The 19,207-nt window shown below is 44.6% G+C and overlaps 1 protein-coding gene across 2 annotated transcripts in view; it reads left to right on the top strand.

Annotated features, from left to right (window-relative positions):
• LOC121534572 (teneurin-3) overlaps positions 1 to 19,207 on the top strand; it is a 190,822-nt gene that overhangs the window by 100,070 nt on the left and 71,545 nt on the right. For both annotated transcript variants that reach the window (XM_041841165.2, XM_041841149.2), the window contains exon 5: positions 15,403 to 15,641. In XM_041841165.2, coding sequence (XP_041697099.2) covers positions 15,403 to 15,641 — 239 coding nt within the window. The remainder of the gene's footprint in view (positions 1 to 15,402; positions 15,642 to 19,207) is intronic.

The following is a 19,207-nucleotide window of genomic DNA, read 5'->3' as shown; positions in this document are numbered from 1 at the left end:
CGTCCTGAGAGATATGATCGGTCTCTTTGTGTTTGTTTACCTGGATGACATTCTGATCTTCTCGAAGGAACCTTCCGACCACGTCCAGCATGTCCGGCAGGTTCTGCAGCGATTATTGGAGAATCGCCTGTTCGTGAAGGCCGAGAAGTGCGAGTTTCACGCCCACACGACATCCTTTCTCGGGTACATCATCTCCAGGGGAGAGATTAGGATGGACCAGGAGAAGGTTAGAGCGGTTCTGGAATGGGCCCAGCCCGGTACGAGATTGCAGCTCCAGAGATTTTTTGGGGTTTGCGAATTTCTACCGCAGATTCATCCGGGATTACAGCCGTGTGGCCGCTCCGTTAACTGCCTTGACTTCCAGTATCAGGACCTTCAAGTGGAATCCGGAGGCGGATCGAGCGTTTCTGGATTTGAAGAGGCGATTCACCAACGCACCGATTCTCTCTCAACCGGACACGGCCCGTCAGTTCGTCGTTGAAGTGGACGCGTCTGATGTGGGAGTTGGCGCCATCCTGTCGCAGCGATGCTCCACGGACAGTAAACTCCATCCCTGCGCCTACTACTCGTCGCCTTTCGCCTGCGGAGAGGAATTACGATGTGGGTAACCGGGAGCTTCTCGCGGTGAAGCTTGCCTTGGAGGAGTGGCGCCACTGGTTGGAGGGGGCGGAGCAACCGTTTATGGTCTGGACTGACCACAAGAATCTTGCTTACGTGCAATCGGCTAAACGTCTCAACTCCCGTCAGGCCAGGTGGGCGTTGTTTTTCGGACGATTCAAGTTTGCCCTGACGCTCCGACCTGGATCTAAGAACGGCAAGGCGGACGCCTTGTCCCGGATGTTCTCCAAGACGGAGGAGAGTGGGTCCAAGACCGAGACAATCCTCCCCCGGAACTGCGTCGTGGGAGCAGTTATGTGGAAGATTGAGGAGGAGGTGCTGGCGGCCCTTCGGACTCAGCCCGGTCCCGGTAACGGTCCACCCGGTCGGTTGTTTGTGCCTGAGTCGGTTCGTCCTGCTGTCCTCAAATGGTCCCACGCCAGCAAGATGGCTTGTCACCCTGGCGTGGCTCGGACAATGGCGTTTCTTCGCAGACGTTTTTGGTGGCCTGCCATGGCCGAGGATACTCGGGGTTTTGTTGCTGCCTGTCCAGTGTGTGCGCAGAATAAGAGTACCAATCGGCCCAGCTCTGGACTACTTCACCCCCTTCCTATTCCCCGCGACCATGGTCGCATCTGGCCCTGGACTTCGTCACTGGGTTGCCCGCTTCTGAGGGGAACACGGTCGTTCTGACTATCGTGGACAGATTCAGCAAGTTCGCCCACTTTGTGCCTATTGCCAAGCTTCCTCTGCCTCGGAGACGTCCGAGATCCTGGTCAGGGAGGTTTTCAGGGTCCACGGTTTGCCCAGTGATATCGTTTCCGACCGTGGCCCTCAGTTTACCTCTGCTGTCTGGAAGTCCTTCTGTTTGGCCATTGGAGCTACAGTCAGTCTCACATCTGGTTTTCACCCCCAATCCAATGGTCAGGCGGAGAGAGCCAACCAGAAGATGGAATCCACGCTACGCTGTCTGGTCTCTTCCAACCCCACCTCCTGGGCCTCTCAGTTGCCTTGGGTTGAGTATGCCCACAATACTCTCCCTACATCTGCCACTGGGATGTCTCCCTTCCAGTGCCTGTATGGCTACCAACCTCCCCTGTTCCCTTCTCAGGAGAAGGAGCTCTCTGTGCCTTCTGTTCAGGCCCATATTCGCCGTTGCCACCGGACCTGGCATCGGGCCAGAAAGGCACTCCTTAGAGGTTCGGACCGGTATCAGCTCCAGGCGAATCGTCGCCGGACCCCCGCTCCCACCTATACCATCGGAGACAGGGTTTGGTTGGCCACACGGGATCTTCCGTTACGGACTGAGTCTAGGAAGTTGTTACCGAAGTTTATTGGTCCGTTTGTGGTGGAGAAGGTGATCAATCCAGTGGCAGTGCGACTCAAACTACCGAGGACGCTCAGAGTCCATCCCACCTTTCATGTCTCCTGCCTCAAGCCTGTCTTCCTCAGTCCTCTGTTGCCTCCTCCGCCTCCTCCTCCTCCTCCTCGGATGATCGGAGGTGGTCCTGCCTACACGGTGCGTCGCATTATGGATTCCAGACGGCGGGGCCGGGGTTTCCAGTATGTCGTGGACTGGGAGGGGTATGGTCCTGAAGAGAGGAGTTGGATTCCGCGGCGACAGGTCCTAGATGCGGATCTCATCAGGGACTTTTACCGCCTCCATCCTGGCGCTCCGGGGAGTCCGCCCGGTGGCGTTCGTCGGAGGGGGTACTGTAACGATCCCGGCTGTCTGAGTCGGGTCCTGGTCGTAATCTCCAGTTTCCCGAGGGTTCGGGAACGCTCCGGGGAGCGCTCTGGTTTCCGCACCTGCTTCCCATTAGCAATCTGCACACCTGGGCCTAATCAGCACCTTTCTTAGGCTCTGGCCCAACATCCAGTTCCTGCCGGATCGTTAGCCATGAACATCACACGTCCGGAACCTTCACCCCACCTCTGCCTGATGGTCGGCGGCTGCCGAGCCATCACTGGACCTTGCACTGCACCCCCAACTACTCATCCACGCCGCCCGCTCTGTCCCTGGAATATTCTGCACCTTTTGTTTGTATCCGAATAAACCCTCACTTTCGTTCAACTCTCCTTGTCCTGGTCTGCTTTTGGGTTCTGGCTGAGGGAACTGTGACAGTTTCATAGAGTTCAAGTAACACACATCTCAATATCAACTGTTCAGAGGAGACTGTGTGAATCAGGCCTTCATGGTCAAATTGCTGCAAAGAAACTACTACTAAAGGACACCAATAAGAAGAAGAGACTTGCTTGGGCCAAGAAACACGAGGAATGGACATTAGACCGGTGGAAATGTGTCCTTTGGTCTGGAGTCCAAATTGGAGATTTCTGGTTCCAACCGCTGTGTCTTTGTGAGACACAGTGTAGGTGAACGGATTATCTCTGCATGTGTAGTTCCCACCATGAAGCATGGAGGAGGAGGTGTGATGGTGTAGGGGTACTTTGCTGGTGACAGTGTCTGTGATTTATTTAGAATTCAAGGCACAACATGGCTACCACAGCATTCTGCAGCGATACGCCATCCCATCTGGTTTGGGCTTAGTGGGACAATCATTTGTTTTTCAACAGGACAATGACCCAACACACCTCCAGGCTGTGTAAGGGTTATTTCACGAAGAAGGAGAGTGATGGAGTGCTGCCACAGATGACCTGGCCTCCACAATCCCCCGACCTCAAATACAATCTTACCTCTGGATATAATCCCTTCAATCCCTTCAACCGCTCTGCAATTTAAAGTGTTGATTGAGGACCTAGTAGCTGAGGAATATAACAGTTTTTCTTAAATGTTGTGTTGTGCTCTATTTAAATTGTACAATGTATTGATTGTTGTTTTTGTTTCACATTTGTATTTGATTGTTGTATTACTGTGATCAGGGTGCCCTTGATAGTGAGACCCTGGTCTCCATGGGTGTTCCCTGAATAAATACAAATAATAATAATAACTAATGCACCATCACTAATTGCTAATCATCCATATCTTATCAACAATAAGAGATGGTTAGCGGGCCTCTGCTAGGACTTTGCCTCATCAGCTTAGTTAATTAGTTTAGAGCACCAGAAAACGTTTGAGGTGAAAGGAAATATGACCTGGAGATGGATTTGCAACTTTTGATATGATCCAAAGCGATAAGGCATAATGGTAATGGTAGTCCCGTGTAGCTCAGTTGGTAGAGCATGGCGCTTGCAACGCCAGGGTTGTGGGTTCGATTCCCACGGGGGACCAGTATGAAAAAAAATAAAAAATTTATGCACTCACTAACTGTAAGTCGCTCTGGATAAGAACGTCTGCTAAATGACTAAAATGTAAATGGTAATGGAAGAGCACAGGTTTACAGAGGCTTGCCAGTCTGAATTCATATTGATATAACTTACAAGAAGGCACTTCGTGTAAATATATACTTTTTTCAGTTTAAGATGTGCTACACAAGAAGCTACTTTGTCATAAGAGCCTCTGCCTAGCATTTCCCCACACAGAAAGAAACCATCAGTGTTATTTATTTCCAAGCCATAAAGGGGATCAAAATGTCCATAACATTCCAGGAAAAATAAATAAAATAAATCAGGAAAGTATATTACGTTCTACTTCAAAAGGATAAATCCATTACAGCTCGATGTTTCCCTGGCTCAAAGTACTCCTACACAACCTAGATAAATGTGGAATTTTGCAATTTTTCTTTAGCATCATGCAGTAAGAAGCTCTCAGGATGGGACCAAATCAATTGGGTTATGTAGCATTTGTTCTTCCATGCCGAGGAAGACACAGTAATTGAATACTAACATCGCTGTGACCTTTACTGCCTTGCCGGTATTGACAAAACCATATGTACACCTCTATCATCAGCCCGGGGTAGAAATCACTATCTGCACACTGTACTCTAAAGCAAGTACCTTGCTGTGGGAGGAAATCGGGTGTCATGGTAACATCAGGGGGCTTATGGGATGCCCATAACTATATTTGTCCAGTAAATTGCTAGGTTGTTCAATGTAAACAAGAGCACCAGATTACATGCATTTGGCATTCAGCATGCTGGTTTTGGTTCAGTTAACCCCCATAGAGATGCCTACAGAAATTGTTTAACTTATTTTCTCTGTTCAACTCATAGTGATAACTAATGCAATGGGACCAAAAAAGTCTCAGGAGTTTTATCATTTCCATGCATTTAGAACCTGCCCCCATACTACCCATTCTCCTAGAACTTTAGCATGGCTTTTTAGGACAATCACAATGATTGACCACATTTGCTAATGTTATGATTCATTATAATACATTCATTATTACATAGTATTATAGCCCCCATTAAGGATGTGGTCTTCAAAGCATTTGCATTCTAATTTGGCCCCATTCCATCTTGCTTTCATAACAAACGGTTATTTTAACTTATTGAAAAGGTTCATTCAATTACTGTGTTTATCCAAGAGGAAACGTATGGGCCCCATTTATTTATTTTTTATTAGACTCTCCCATTACACAGTGTGTTAAGTCTCTCTCTCGATATCTTCTCAAAGCAGTCATTTAATTGAGAGCCCTTTGCCTATGTTGTCAAAAGGCAATAGACTGACTCATTTCCTGAAAGGCCTAATTCAACAAGTGGTCACATCTGTGCATTTATTTTTGTCATGTCCCAATATTGGGCGCACAAAGGAGACATGCATAACTATTTTAAACAGCTGATGTTTTATGATATCAGCTGTCACCTGCTTCCCTCCATTTTTATACCACCATATTTTATTTCAGTATCCCTACTTTGTATTCAAGTTGTTGATATTTTTAGGGATTCAACAACCTCAGTCCATAACAGGGAGTGTAAAACACTGACTCTCAAGCAAAGTCTAACTCTTCCTCCACATGTACCCAACTTAGAACAATTTACGAATTTAACACTAGGAAAATCTGCAAGAGTTTTAGGCTTTGAGACGCCATTTGAATTAAATCAAATTAATACTTTCAAAGTGAGAAACGCAGGTTTCCTAACCGAATAGATATTCTTCAGAAATTATTCCACTCTAGCTTTTACTCCAATTCATTATGAGAACACTCCAGCTCTTCCATTAAAGTGCTCAATTAGTTGCCAATATAACCCTGTTATTGCCTGCTCCGTTCTGTTCCAGACTATTCTCTACCACCATGGATACATTTACATCTTATAAGTGTGTGGAGGGCTTTCAACCACTCAGATTCCACTTTTTAATGCTCGGCTCTATAGAAGTATGGATATTTTCAATTACCATTTTAGAAAGGTGCTATTGAATCCATTATTGTGTGATTTACTCTTGTCCTCGAGAGGAAAGTCGCCCCATGCACTTTGCCAGGTAATTATTCTTTAGATGTGTTGTACTCCCATATCAGTTTTGTATTAAAATTTAACCAAATGTGTGAAATTGATTTACGATATCTACAGTGGGGAGAACAAGTATTTGATACACTGCCGATTTTGCAGGTTTTCCTACTTACAAAGCATGTAGAGGTCTGTAATTTTTATCATAGGTACACTTCAACTGTGAGAGACGGAATCTAAAACAAAAATCCAGAAAATCACATTGTATGATTTTTAAGTAATTAATTTGCATTTTATTGCATGACATAAGTATTTGATCACCTACCAACCAGTAAGAATTCCGGATCTCATAGACCTGTTAGTTTTTCTTTAAGAAGCCCTCCTGTTCTCCACTCATTACCTGTATTAACTGCACCTGTTTGAACTCGTTACCTGTATAAAAGACACCTGTCCACACACTCAATCAAACAGACTCCAACCTCTCCACAATGGCCAAGACCAGAGAGCTGTGTAAGGACATCAGGGATAAAATTGTAGACCTGCACAAGGCTGGGATGGGCTACAGGACAATAGGCAAGCAGCTTCGTGAGAAGGCAACAACTGTTGGCGCAATTATTAGAAAATGGAAGAAGTTCAAGATGACGGTCAATCACCCTCGGTCTGGGGCTCCATGCAAGATCTCACCTTGTGGGGCATCAACGATCATGAGGAAGGTGAGGGATCAGCCCACAACTACATGGCAGGACCTGGTCAATGACCTGAAGAGAGCTGAGACCACAGTCTCAAAGAAAACCATTAGTAACACACTATGCCGTCATGGATTAAAATCCTGCAGCGCACGCAAGGTCCCCCTGCTCAAGCCAGCACATGTCCAGGCCCGTCTGAAGTTTGCCAATGACCATCTGGATGATCCAGAGGAGGAATGGGAGAAGGTCATGTGGTCTGATGAGACAAAAATAGAGCTTTTTGGTCTAAACTCCACTTGCCGTGTTTGGAGGAAGAAGAAGGATGAGTACAACCCCAAGAACACCATACCATCTGTGAAGCATGGAGGTGGAAACATCATTCGTTGGGGATGCTTTTCTGCAAAGGGGACAGGAAGACTGCACCGTATTGAGGGGAGGATGGATGGGGCCATGTATCATGAGATTTTGGCCAACAACCTCCTTCCCTCAGTAAGAGCATTGAAGATGGGTCGTGGCTGGGTCTTCCAGCATGACAACGACCTGAAACACACAGCCAGGGCAACTAAGGAGTGGCTCCGTAAGAAGCATCTCAAGGTCCTGGAGTGGCCTAGCCAGTCTCCAGACCTGAACCCAATAGAAAATCTTTGGAGAGAGCTGAAAGTCTGTATTGCCCAGCGACAGCCCCGAAACCTGAAAGATCTGGAGAAGGTCTGTATGGAGGAGTGGGCCAAAATCCCTGCTGCAGTGTGTGCAAACCTGGTCAAGACCTACAGGAAACGTATGATCTCTGTAATTGCAAACAAAGGTTTCTGTACCAAATATTAAGTTCTGCTTTTCTGATGTATCAAATACTTATGTCATGCAATAAAATGCTAATTAATTACTTAAAAATCATACAATGTGATTTTCTGGATTTTTGTTTTAGATTCCGTCTCTCACAGTTGAAGTGTACCTATGATAAAAAAATTACAGACCTCTACATGCTTTGTAAGTAGGAAAACCTGCAAAATCTGCATTGTATCAAATACTTGTTCTCCCCACTGTATATAGTGTGCACTGAGTGTTCAAAACATTAAGGACACCTGCTCTTTCCATGACATAGACTGACCAGGTGAATCCAGGTGAAAGCTATGATCCATTATTGATATCACTTGTTAAATCCAATTCAATTAGTGTAGATGAAGGGGAGGAGACAAGTTAAAGAAGGATTTTTAAGCCTTGAGACAATTGAGACATGAATTGTGTATGTGTGCCATTCAGAGGGTGAATGGGCAAGAAAAAATATTTAAGTGCCTTTAGAACTGGGAATGGTAGTAGGTGCCAGGCGCACCGGTTTGTGTCAAGAACTGCAACACTGCTGGGTTTTCCACGCTCAACAGTTTTCCGTGTGTATCAAGAATGGTCCACCAACCAAAGGACATCCAGCCAACTTGACACTGTAGGAAGCTTTGGAGTCTAAATGTGCCAGCATCCCTGTGGAACGCTTTCGACACCTTGTAGAGTCCATGCCTTGGCGAATTGACAAAGGTTGCTGGTTCAAATACCGAGCCGACAAGGTGAAAAGTCTGTGTCCTTGAGCAAGGCACTTCATCCTAATTTGCTCCAGCGGCGCCGTACTACTATGTCTGCCCCTGTAAAACAACACATTTCACTGCACCTATCCAGTGAATGTGACAATAAAACATATGTTTTTTCTATACCATAAATACTGTTCTCAATAAGGTGCAGTTAGGCTATACAATGGCTGTCTCATACGTCCTGTGGAATCCAGTTAAACTCTGTCACACATATTTAGTAAAGAGCAGTTGAAACGGCTATTATGACACAGATTCAACGTTTGCGGTTCCACACGCTACTTTTATGCAATGAAAATCATGTAATGATCGTTTCACGATGAGTGCCACACTCCTGAAAGAATATAGTGTAGAGTAGGTCTCTGTCTTCCATGGGAAATTAAGATAATTATTATTGTAGATACACTTGCGTAGATGGACTGCATTAGTAATACTTCATAAGATTGTGGTTTCTTATATGATTATCATAAAAATATTACAACAACAAATCTCATCTTATTTTGTGTCCGTAATGAACAAATCTCCCAAGTCAATGTGCTCAAAAGCTCAATACTTTAATGTCTTAATGCTAATTAAACAAATTGACTTTTATGTGCAGCAGCCTGAGCGCACCGGGGAAGCATCTCAAAATGGCGCCACTCTGATCTTTGCATGTGCAATGGCCCAGAAACACAAGGGTGCTGCCCACTGAAAATATAATCACACAGATGAGCGCTGCTGCACTAGGCTAGCACCTGCTACCAGGTCCCCTGCTGAGAGGGCAGGTGGTTCCATTGGGGGGAGTGTGAAAGAGCGATAGGGAGAGAAAAAAAAGAGGAAGGGAGAGGGAGAGAGTGTGAAAGATTAAAGGGGTGAGAGAGAAAGAGAGCGAGGAAGGGAGAACTACTGATAGGAAGAGCAAGAAAAAGACTGAGAGGGACAGTGAAAGGGAAAGAGAGAGATGGACTTAGGTGCCCGCTACGTCGGTAGAGTGCCTTGGTCACGGTTTAAAGAGCCGTATTATTCCACCAATGCTGATGCTAACACAATGCAGTGGCTAATAGGCAGATTACATAGTCAAAGGGCGTTAGTGCTCATTGTTTCTAAAGTACTCCCTCACCTACAGTAGGGACTTAGCTGAGGTCCAAATCCGCCCACTGTATGTTTTGTCTTTTGTCCTCCACAAGAGTGTTTCAAATGTCAAACTGATTACAAGGAAGTGAGTTGAGCAAAGGGGAACCTACCTTGGCTATCGCTTTTGTGTGAGTGAAGGTCATTTCAATGAGACTTACACACTTATGCATGCGCACGCACACACACACACAGACAGACACAAACACACACACACACACACACATCAATAGAGCTGCCCGAATTAGCATAGTAATGTGCTTCATTGCGTCACACTCCTTCTAATCGATTACATATGGTCATCCAGTGTGTATAGCCACAGACGTTTATACCGCCACTCTGTTTGGTAATCATTTCCAAAAGCATTTCCTCTGAGCCTCCACTGTTTGCACACAGTCTGTTATACTACTGTATGTCTGTACACCAGACTGGGGTTCAGAACAGAATATTGCTTTATATTCAGCAGATGAGTAGTGGGACCTGATATGCAATAATCCAGTTAATGTGAACTAACCTTTTGTATTGGCCATTTTACATTTTATTCAATATCAGCTATGTGTGAAATGGCACCATTTGTTGGATTCTCGTAGCCAAGCAGCAAGTAAACAGGCCCCAGTATTCGCGGTATGCTCAAATTAATATCACGGCACAAATCCGTACCCAACTACCTCAGAAATAGATACGCCGCCCACCCCTTTCTCTGACCAATCAGTGACATGAATCCATCAATCATCTATCTGGGAGAAAATAAAAATGGATGTATTCCAGATCACTAAACTCATAATACACTTGAATATGTTTGACCTCCAACTTTTCAAACAAGCTGCTGAATGCACCATACAGTCTGAGGCAGATCTGTGGATACCCCTGTTTGAATACCACACTCATCATTCTGAGTGGCATACTGTAGCTTTATAAATCATTTAGCAGATGCTTCTATCAAAAGTGACTTTTAGAACTGTCAATGTTGTGAATATAGTGACACATTGTAGAGTGGAGGTAAGGATGGCATCATAAACTCAGTTAGTGGAGGGTCGGACGATGTGATGGCAAGAGAGGCATGAAGGCCTAAAGTGTCCATTTCAGAGGTTTTCACGTGGGTTTAAAAAGTTAATAGACAAAGCCAGAGTAATGCTTGTGATTAAACCTCCTTAATTACCCATGGTATAATGGCCTTTCGTACATGCGATTCACATTGGGGAATACTGACATGTCGATGGTTTCTCTTACAAAAGAGATGTCCTTTCAATGAGATTACCCTGAATAAATAATGTGGTCTTCTGTGGCTCAGTTGGTAGAGCATGGTGCTTGCAATGTCAGGGTTGTCGGTTCAATTCCCGCTGGGGCCACCTACAGTGCATTCGGAAAGTATTCAGACCCTTTTCCTTTTTCCACATTTTGTTACAATACAGCCTTATTCTAAAATTGATTAAAATCATAAATCTACAGTGGGGGAAAAAAGTATTTAGTCAGCCACCAATTGTGCAAGTTCTCGCACATAAAAGGTGAGAGAGGCCTGTAATTTTCATCATAGGTACACGTCAACTATGACAGATAAATTGAGAATTTTTTTCTCCAGAAAATCACATTGTAGGATTTTTAATTAATTTATTTGCAAATTATGGTGGAAAATAAGTATTTGGTCACTTACAAACAAGCAAGATTTCTGGCTCTCACAGACCTGTAACTTCTTCTTTAAGAGGCTCCTCTGTCCTCCACTCGTTACCTGTATTAATGGCACCTGTTTGAACTTGTTATCAGTATAAAAGACACCTGTCCACAACCTCAAACAGTCACACTCCAAACTCCACTATGGCCAAGACCAAAGAGCTGTCAAAGGACACCAGAAACAAAATTGTAGACCTGCACCAGGCTGGGAAGACTGAATCTGCAATAGGTAAGCAGCTTGGTTTGAATAAATCAACTGTGGGAGCAATTATTTAGGAAATGGAAGACATACAAGACCACTGATAATCTCCCTCGATCTGGGGCTCCACGCAAGATCTCACCCTGTGGGGTCAAAATGATCACAAGAATGGTGAGCAAAAATCCCAGAACCACACGGGGGGACCTAGTGAATTACCTGCAGAGAGCTGGGACCAAAGTAACAAAGCCTACCATCAGTAACACACTACGCCGCCAGGGACTCAAATCCTGCAGTGCAGACGTGTCCCCCTGCTTAAGCCAGTACATGTCCAGGCCCGTCTGAAGTTTGCTAGAGTGCATTTGGATGATCCAGAAGAGGATTGGGAGAATGTCATATGGTCAGATGAAACCAAAATATAACTTTTTGGTAAAAACTCAACTCGTCGTGTTTGGAGGACAAAGAATGCTGAGTTGCATCCAAAGAACACCATACCTACTGTGAAACATGGGGGTGGAAACATCATGCTTTGGGGCTGTTTTTCTGCAAAGGGACCAGGACGACTGATCCGTGTACAGGAAAGAATGAATGGGGCCATGTGTCGTGAGATTTTGAGTGAAAACCTCCTTCCATCAGCAAGGGCATTGAAGATGAAACGTGGCTGGGTCTTTCAGCATGACAATGATCCCAAACACACCGCCCGGGCAACGAAGGAGTGGCTTCGTAAGAAGCATTTCAAGGTCCTGGAGTGGCCTAGCCAGTCTCCAGATCTCAACCCCATAGAAAATCTTTGGAGGGAGTTGAAAGTCCGTGTTGCCCAGCGACAGCCCCAAAACATCACTGCTCTAGAGGAGATCTGCATAGAGTAATGGGCCAAAATACCAGCAACAGTGTGTGAAAACCTTGTGAAGACTTACAGAAAACGTTTGACCTGTGTCATTGCCAACAAAGGGTATATAACAAAGTATTGAGAAACTTTTGTTATTGACCAAATACTTATTTTCCACCATAATTTGCAAATAAATTCATTAAAAATCCTACAAATTGATTTTCTGGAGAAAGAAATTCTCATTTTGTCTGTCATAGTTGATGTGTACCTATGATGAAAATTACAGGCCTCTCTCATCTTTTTAAGTGGGAGAACTTGCACAATTGGTGGCTGACTAAATACTTGTTTTCCCCCACTGTACACACAATATCCCATAATAACAAAGCAAAAGTTTAGCAAATGTATTACAAAAAAAAAACAGATACCTTATATGCATTAGTATTCAGACCCTTTGCTATGAGACTCGAAATTGAGCTCAGGTGCATCCTGTTTCCATTGATCATCCTTGAGATGTTTCTACAACTTCATTGGAGTCCACCTTTGGTAAATTCAATTGATTGGACATGATTTGGAAAGGCACACACCTGTCTATATAAGGTCCCACAGTTGACAGTGCATGTCAGGCCTTTATGGTAGAGTGACCAGACAGAAGCCACTCCTCAGTAAAAGGTACATGACAGCCCGCTTGGAGTTTGCCAGAATGCACCTAATGGATTCAGACCATGAGAAACAAGATTATCTGGTCTGATGAAACCAAGACTGAACTCTTTGGCCTGAATGCCAAGCCTCACGTCTGGAGGAAACCTGGCACCATCCCTATGATGAAGCATGGTGGTGGCAGCATCATGCTGTGGGGATGTTTTTCAGCGGCAGGGACTGGGAGACTAGTCAGGAGTGAGGGAAAGATGAATGGAGCAAAGTACAGAGAGATCCTTGATGAAAACCTGCTCCAGAGCGCTCAGGACCTCAGACTCGGGCAAAGGTTCACCTTACAACAGGACAATAACCCTAAGCACACAGCCAAGACAACGCAGGAGTGGCTTTGGGACAAGTCTCTGAATGTACTTGAGTGGCCCAGCCAGATCCCGGACTTGAACCCGATCAAACATCTCTGAAGAGATCTGAAAATAGCTGTGCAGCGACGCTCCCCATCTAACCGACAGAGCTTGAGAGGATCTGCAGAGAAGAATGGGAGAAACTCTCCAAATACAGGTGTGCCAAGCATGTAGCATCATACCCAAGAAAACTTGATGCCGTAATCGCTGCCAAAGGTGCTTCAACAAAGTACTGAGTAAAGGGTCTGAATACTTATGTAAATGTGATATTTCCGTTTTTGCTTTGTCATTATGGGTTATTGTGTGTAGATTGATGAGAAAAAACAATTTAATCAATTTTAGAATAAGGCTGTAACCTAACAAAATGTGAAAAAATGTAAGGGGTCTGAATACTTTCCGAATGCACTGTATATGAAAAACGTATGCACGCATGACTAAGACGCTTTGTATAAAAGTGTCTGCTAAATGGCATATATTATATACACTGCTCAAAAAAATAAAGGGAACACTTAAACAACACAATGTAACTCCAAGTCAATCACACTTCTGTGAAATCAAACTGTCCACTTAGGAAGCAACACTGATTGACAATAAATTTCACATGCTGTTGTGCAAATGGAATAGACAACAGGTGGAAATTATAGGCAATTAGCAAGACACCCCCAATAAAGAAGTGGTTCTGCAGGTGGTGACCACAGACCACTTCTCAGTTCCTATGCTTCCTAGCTGATGTTTTGGTCACTTTTGAATGCTTCCGGTGCTTTCACTCTAGTGGTAGCATGAGACGGAGTCTACAACCCACACAAGTGGCTCAGGTAGTGCAGCTCATCCAGTATGGCACATCAATGCGAGCTGTGGCAAGAAGGTTTGCTGTGTCTGTCAGCGTAGTGTCCAGAGCATGGAGGCGCTACCAGGAGACAGGCCAGTACATCAGGAGACGTGGAGGAGGCCGTAGGAGGGCAACAACCCAGCAGCAGGACCGCTACCTCCGCCTTCGTGCAAGGAGGAGCAGGAGGAGCACTGCCAGAGCCCTGCAAAATGACCTCCAGCAGGCCACAAATGTGCATGTGTCTGCTCAAACGGTCAGAAACAGACTCCATGAGGGTGGTATGAGGGCCCGACGTCCACAGGTGGGGGTTGTGCTTACAGCCCAACACTGTGCAGGACGTTTGGCATTTGCCAGAGAACACCAAGATTGGCAAATTCGCCACTGACGCCCTGTGCTCTTCACAGATGAAAGCAGGTTCACACTGAGCACATATGACAGACGTGACAGAGTCTGGAGACGCCGTGGAGAACGTTCTGCTGCCTGCAACATCCTCCAGCATGACCGGTTTGGTGGTGGGTCAGTCATGGTGTGGGGTGGCATTTCTTTGGGGGGCCGCACAGCCCTCCATGTGCTCGCCAGAGGTAGCCTGACTGCCATTAGGTACCGATATGAGATCCTCAGACCCCTTGTGAGACCATATGCTGGTGCGGTTGGCCCTGGGTTCCTCCTAATGCAAGACAATGCTAGACCTCATGTGGCTGGAGTGTGTCAGCAGTTCCTGCAAGAGGAAGGCATTGATGCTATGGACTGGCCCACCCATTCCCCTGACCTGAATCCAATTGAGCACATCTGTGACATGTCTCGCTCCATCCACCAACGCCACGTTGCACCACAGACTGTCCAGGAGTTGGCGGATGCTTTAGTCCAGGTCTGGGAGGAGATCCCTCAGGAGACCATCCGCCACCTCATCAGGAGCATGCCCAGGCGTTGTAGGGAGGTCATACAGGCACGTGGAGTCCACACACACTAGTGAGCCTCATTTTGACTTGTTTTAAGGACATTACATAAAAGTTGGATCAGCCTGTAGTGTGGTTTTCCACTTTAATTTTGAGGGTGACTCCAAATCCAGACCTCCATGGGTTGATACATTTGATTTCCATTGATAATTTTTGTGTGATTTTGTTGTCAGCACTTTCAACTATGTAAAGAAAAAAGTATTAAATAAGATTATTTCATTCATTCAGATCTAGGATGTGTTGTTTAAGTGTTCCCTTTATTTTTTTGAGCAGTGTATTCTTTTATATTAAATAAAGGTTCAATAAGAATACACAACCAAATCAATTGAATTATTTAATTTTTCTCGGGGGGGACTTGGAGGGCTGGTGGCCTGGCGGTTGGGAGCCTGGGCCGGTGGCTGGTGGATCGCTGGTTTGTGTAACTGTTTTTGACATTGTGGGAGATCTGTCTACGTGCCCTTGAGCAGGGCGTTCACCCTGGTTGCTTCTGTGGGTCGCTCTGGATGGGAGTCTGTTAGATGACTAATGTGATGTAGATGTTGAGCGGCTTTACTGCAAGTAGATTGTATGTTTTAAATATTCTAATATTAATTTGTGTATTTTCTGTTTTGTTTCCCCAGACACTTCCTCTTTAAAACGGGCACAGGAACAACCCCTTTCTTTGGCACAGCAACCCCAGGTTACACCATGGCAACAGGGGCAGTGTACTCCACACCGGCACGCCCACTACCCAGAAACACCCTCTCCAGAGGGGCTTTCAAGTTCAAAAAGTCACCCAAGCACTGTTCCTGGAGGTGCACCGCCCTGAGCGCAGTGGGCGTGGCTGTCCTGCTGTCAATTATCCTCTGCTACTGTATAGGTAACTATAGCGCCTCCTTATTGACATTATTGTATTAGTCTGTAGTTAACCATGACCCTTCCTGCTTGCACTGTACTGTGTTTATTATGTAGTGACAGCACCCAACACACTACAACACAGGATATCTGTTACCCTTTCCAATTGGTTAAACGATAGACTTTCTGATAGACAAGTTGACTTGCCTGAATGGCTTTGAGTCAGCTGAATCAGCGTCGACTGACGGCTTTCTAAGCTGTGCTAAAATTGTATCTTCTCATTGTTTGCATTGCTCTTTCAGCATCATCTTGCTGAGCAGATATAGCAGATCTTAGGATTTTATCCCACCTGTTGTCGTATGTCAGTCGAGAACAGAGACATTTCCCGATGACACAGTCGTGTTTGAATCTGTCAGATCGTGGCAGTTCCACTGACAAGGGCTCTGCATCATCCTGTTATTCTGATAAAAGGCCCACAGAGTGGCATCACTGACAGCAGGTTAGTGTTTTTCGTCATAAATCTTGTTCTGGAGGCAGCTCTGCAGAGTGGTCACTAGCTAGCACAGCCACAAAGTCATAAAATCTGATTTTAAACCTAACCTTAACCACACTGCTAACCTTAATGCCTACAATATAGCCAATTTTGACTTTGCAGCTGGCCTATCGAAGGGGAAATCGCTCAGTTCTGCCTCCAGGTCAAGACTCATGACAAACGTCAACCTGCTCAATGACATGACCCAGTCCTATCCATAGGAGCCTTGAAAGACTGTTTACATCCACCTCGACACCTTACAACAAGGGGGGGGGCAAAGTACAGCCTGCGGGCCGTATCTGGCCCGCCGGGCACTTCAATCCGGCCCGTGAGAGATTTTTTAAATATATTAAATATTATTATATTTAAGTTACGATTTTTTGCCAAAAATTACTCATTCCATGATATACAAACAACCTCCAATAGATGGCGCTGTAGCCTGGCAGCGCGCTCTGTATTTGGGCCTACAGTCAGATTCAGAATGCGCTCAGTCGTCATAGCCACTTCATTGCTTGACAACTTTTGACGTGAAAAATGAGTGCTGCGAAAATGAGAAACGTGAACTCTGAATGATGGGAACAACCAGGGAATCTACCGTGGAGCAAACTGACAAACGTCACAAGAGATGGATCACTAAATCTAACCGGTAAAAACATTGGCCTACTAAAAAGATTACAAGACAAAGTAAAAGAAGAAAGCCCTAACTGGAAAATGTTGTGAAAGTGGTTGTAAAACTTGTCAACTTTATACGGGCAAGGGGGCTTAACCATCGTCAGTTCATTCAGCTGCTCAATGACACAGAGGCAGAGCACCAGGACTTGTTGTACCATTCAAATGTGCGCTGGCTAAGCCTGGGAAAAGTATTTTGCCGTGTATATCCTTGATACGGTTGATAAAGCTGACGACTTCTCAGAGTTGAAAGACACAGACTGGCTGAACGACTTTACTTTCTGTGTGGACATATTGCGGCATCTGAACGATCTAAATGTGAAACTGCAGGGAAATTGTGTTTTTGTGCATGAACTGTATTCCAATGTGAAAGCATTCAAGGCCAAACATATATGTTGTTCTCCAGACAAATGAGTAGCCGGTCTCTCGCTCATTTTCCGACACTGGAATTGCAGTGCCGCACTGAGACATACAGTAGCACTTTTATCGACCTGCATGCTGAGTTTTCTCGCCGCTTCTCAGACTTCACCAAGATTGAGACTGAGCGGGAGCTTGTATCATGCCCCCTGTCTTTCGACAGTGAGAAAGCACCACCAGACACACAATTGGAGCTCATCGACATCAATGTGACAGTACTTTGAAGGAGAAGTACAAAACAGCAACAATAGACCAGTTCTATGGCTCACTGAATTAAACAAAGTTTCCAAACATTAAAAAGCACACCCAAAGGATGCTTGTTTTATGTGTGTGAACAAACGTTCTCAGTCATGAATTACAACAAATCCCGTCCCAGGTCAAATTTAACAAATGACCACTTGTCAGCTGTTCTGAGAATCTCTATATCAAAGATGACACCAGACTTTGATGCCCATGCCAAGAGAGGTGACATTGTTCACATTAAGACTTGAATAACCGTGACTGGGGTAGGCAAGGATTATGTTTTTTCATGGTGATGGTTATGCAGTGAGAATTATCCAGCAATGCACTTGGATACAGGTAATAACTAATTAGTCAGATTTGGGCTGAAGTGAATGGATAACTGTAAATATGGCTCACAATGGAGATGAGAATTGTTCCTTAATATGCTTTCAAAAACAGACCATTCCAAATGAAACGGATGCTCTTACCATATGTTTCACTCAAATTTTAGAATAGTTTTTTTAACACATCGGCTGTTACATTTAGCATGTCTCCAATCATATAAATATATATATATATATATATATATATATATATATATATATATATATATATATATATATATATATATATATTTCTTCACTGTATTATTCATTACTGTATTATTCATTATATATATATATTATTTTTATTTTTTTTATTTTTTTTAAGTTTGCATATTGTGACTGTAAGTTTGATTGTAGTTTACAAGGGTAGAGATGCAGGATCTGTGTGTGTGTTTGACTATGTTTGTGATTATATCAATTATATCAATTTTGTGAAAAATGTGTTCACAAGAAACAAGGGTAGAGATGGTACAAGGGTAGAATTGTTCTGCAAGCATATGTACACTAGTAGTTGCGTGTCAATGTGAAAATTATTAAAGGCTTCACATGTTTTGTCACGCATATAGAATGGGGCCCTTCAAAAACTCAATGTGGCCCTTGAGCCAAAAGGTTTGCCCACTCCTGCCCTACAATGACACTGTCTAGAGAACAACACTCCCAGCACCCTACTGACAACATTTGGTTATCACACGGTTGTCACTTGTCATGACTGACCTTCTCACAACCTATTTGTAACATTGTGACAATGTCATGTGTTGATGGGGCATAACCCCCCCAAAAAGGGGAACTATTCTAAGAACTTGAAAGCCTTCCTTTCCAAAGCATTTTGAGAAGGAGCGAGGGGAGAGGATGCGAGGAATCGAGAGCTATAAGACTTCCTGGTGCAACAAAATGTCTTCCAGGAAGTGCTTTCATCTTTTTCATTAGCACATCATCCTCCCCCATAGGACATAATTCCCCCTGGTTTTTACAGCATGCATCAAAGATGACTTCTCACTAACCTCTAGCGGCTTGACCACAGCGATAAAACAGGTGGAGATTTATCTGTCCTAACTGTCTTCCTGAGTGATACACACTCTTAATCTTGGTCTGTCTGACTTTCTCCTGAACTGCCATAGGATTCACAGGATGACATGCTCGTATATAGAGAAATATGTCTGTGTAGAAATGATGCAATGGAGAAGACCGGGGAGAGTGATCTCCATAGCAGAGGGCCATAAAAGTGCCATATCGATATCCATGTACGTTATCCCTTTATGATCTGGACCCTGTTAAGCGATTCCTGTTTTTATTGTGCTCTAACTTTCATGTGATTTTAATGTGCGTGTTTTGTGGGTTGTCTTGTTTCTGGATTCCGCTTGTACG

Source organism: Coregonus clupeaformis, chromosome 2 (genome assembly GCF_020615455.1).
Source record: "Coregonus clupeaformis isolate EN_2021a chromosome 2, ASM2061545v1, whole genome shotgun sequence".
Lineage (NCBI taxonomy): Eukaryota > Metazoa > Chordata > Actinopteri > Salmoniformes > Salmonidae > Coregonus > Coregonus clupeaformis.
Note: the sequence above shows the minus strand (reverse complement) of the source record. Positions and strands in the feature narration are given on the sequence as shown.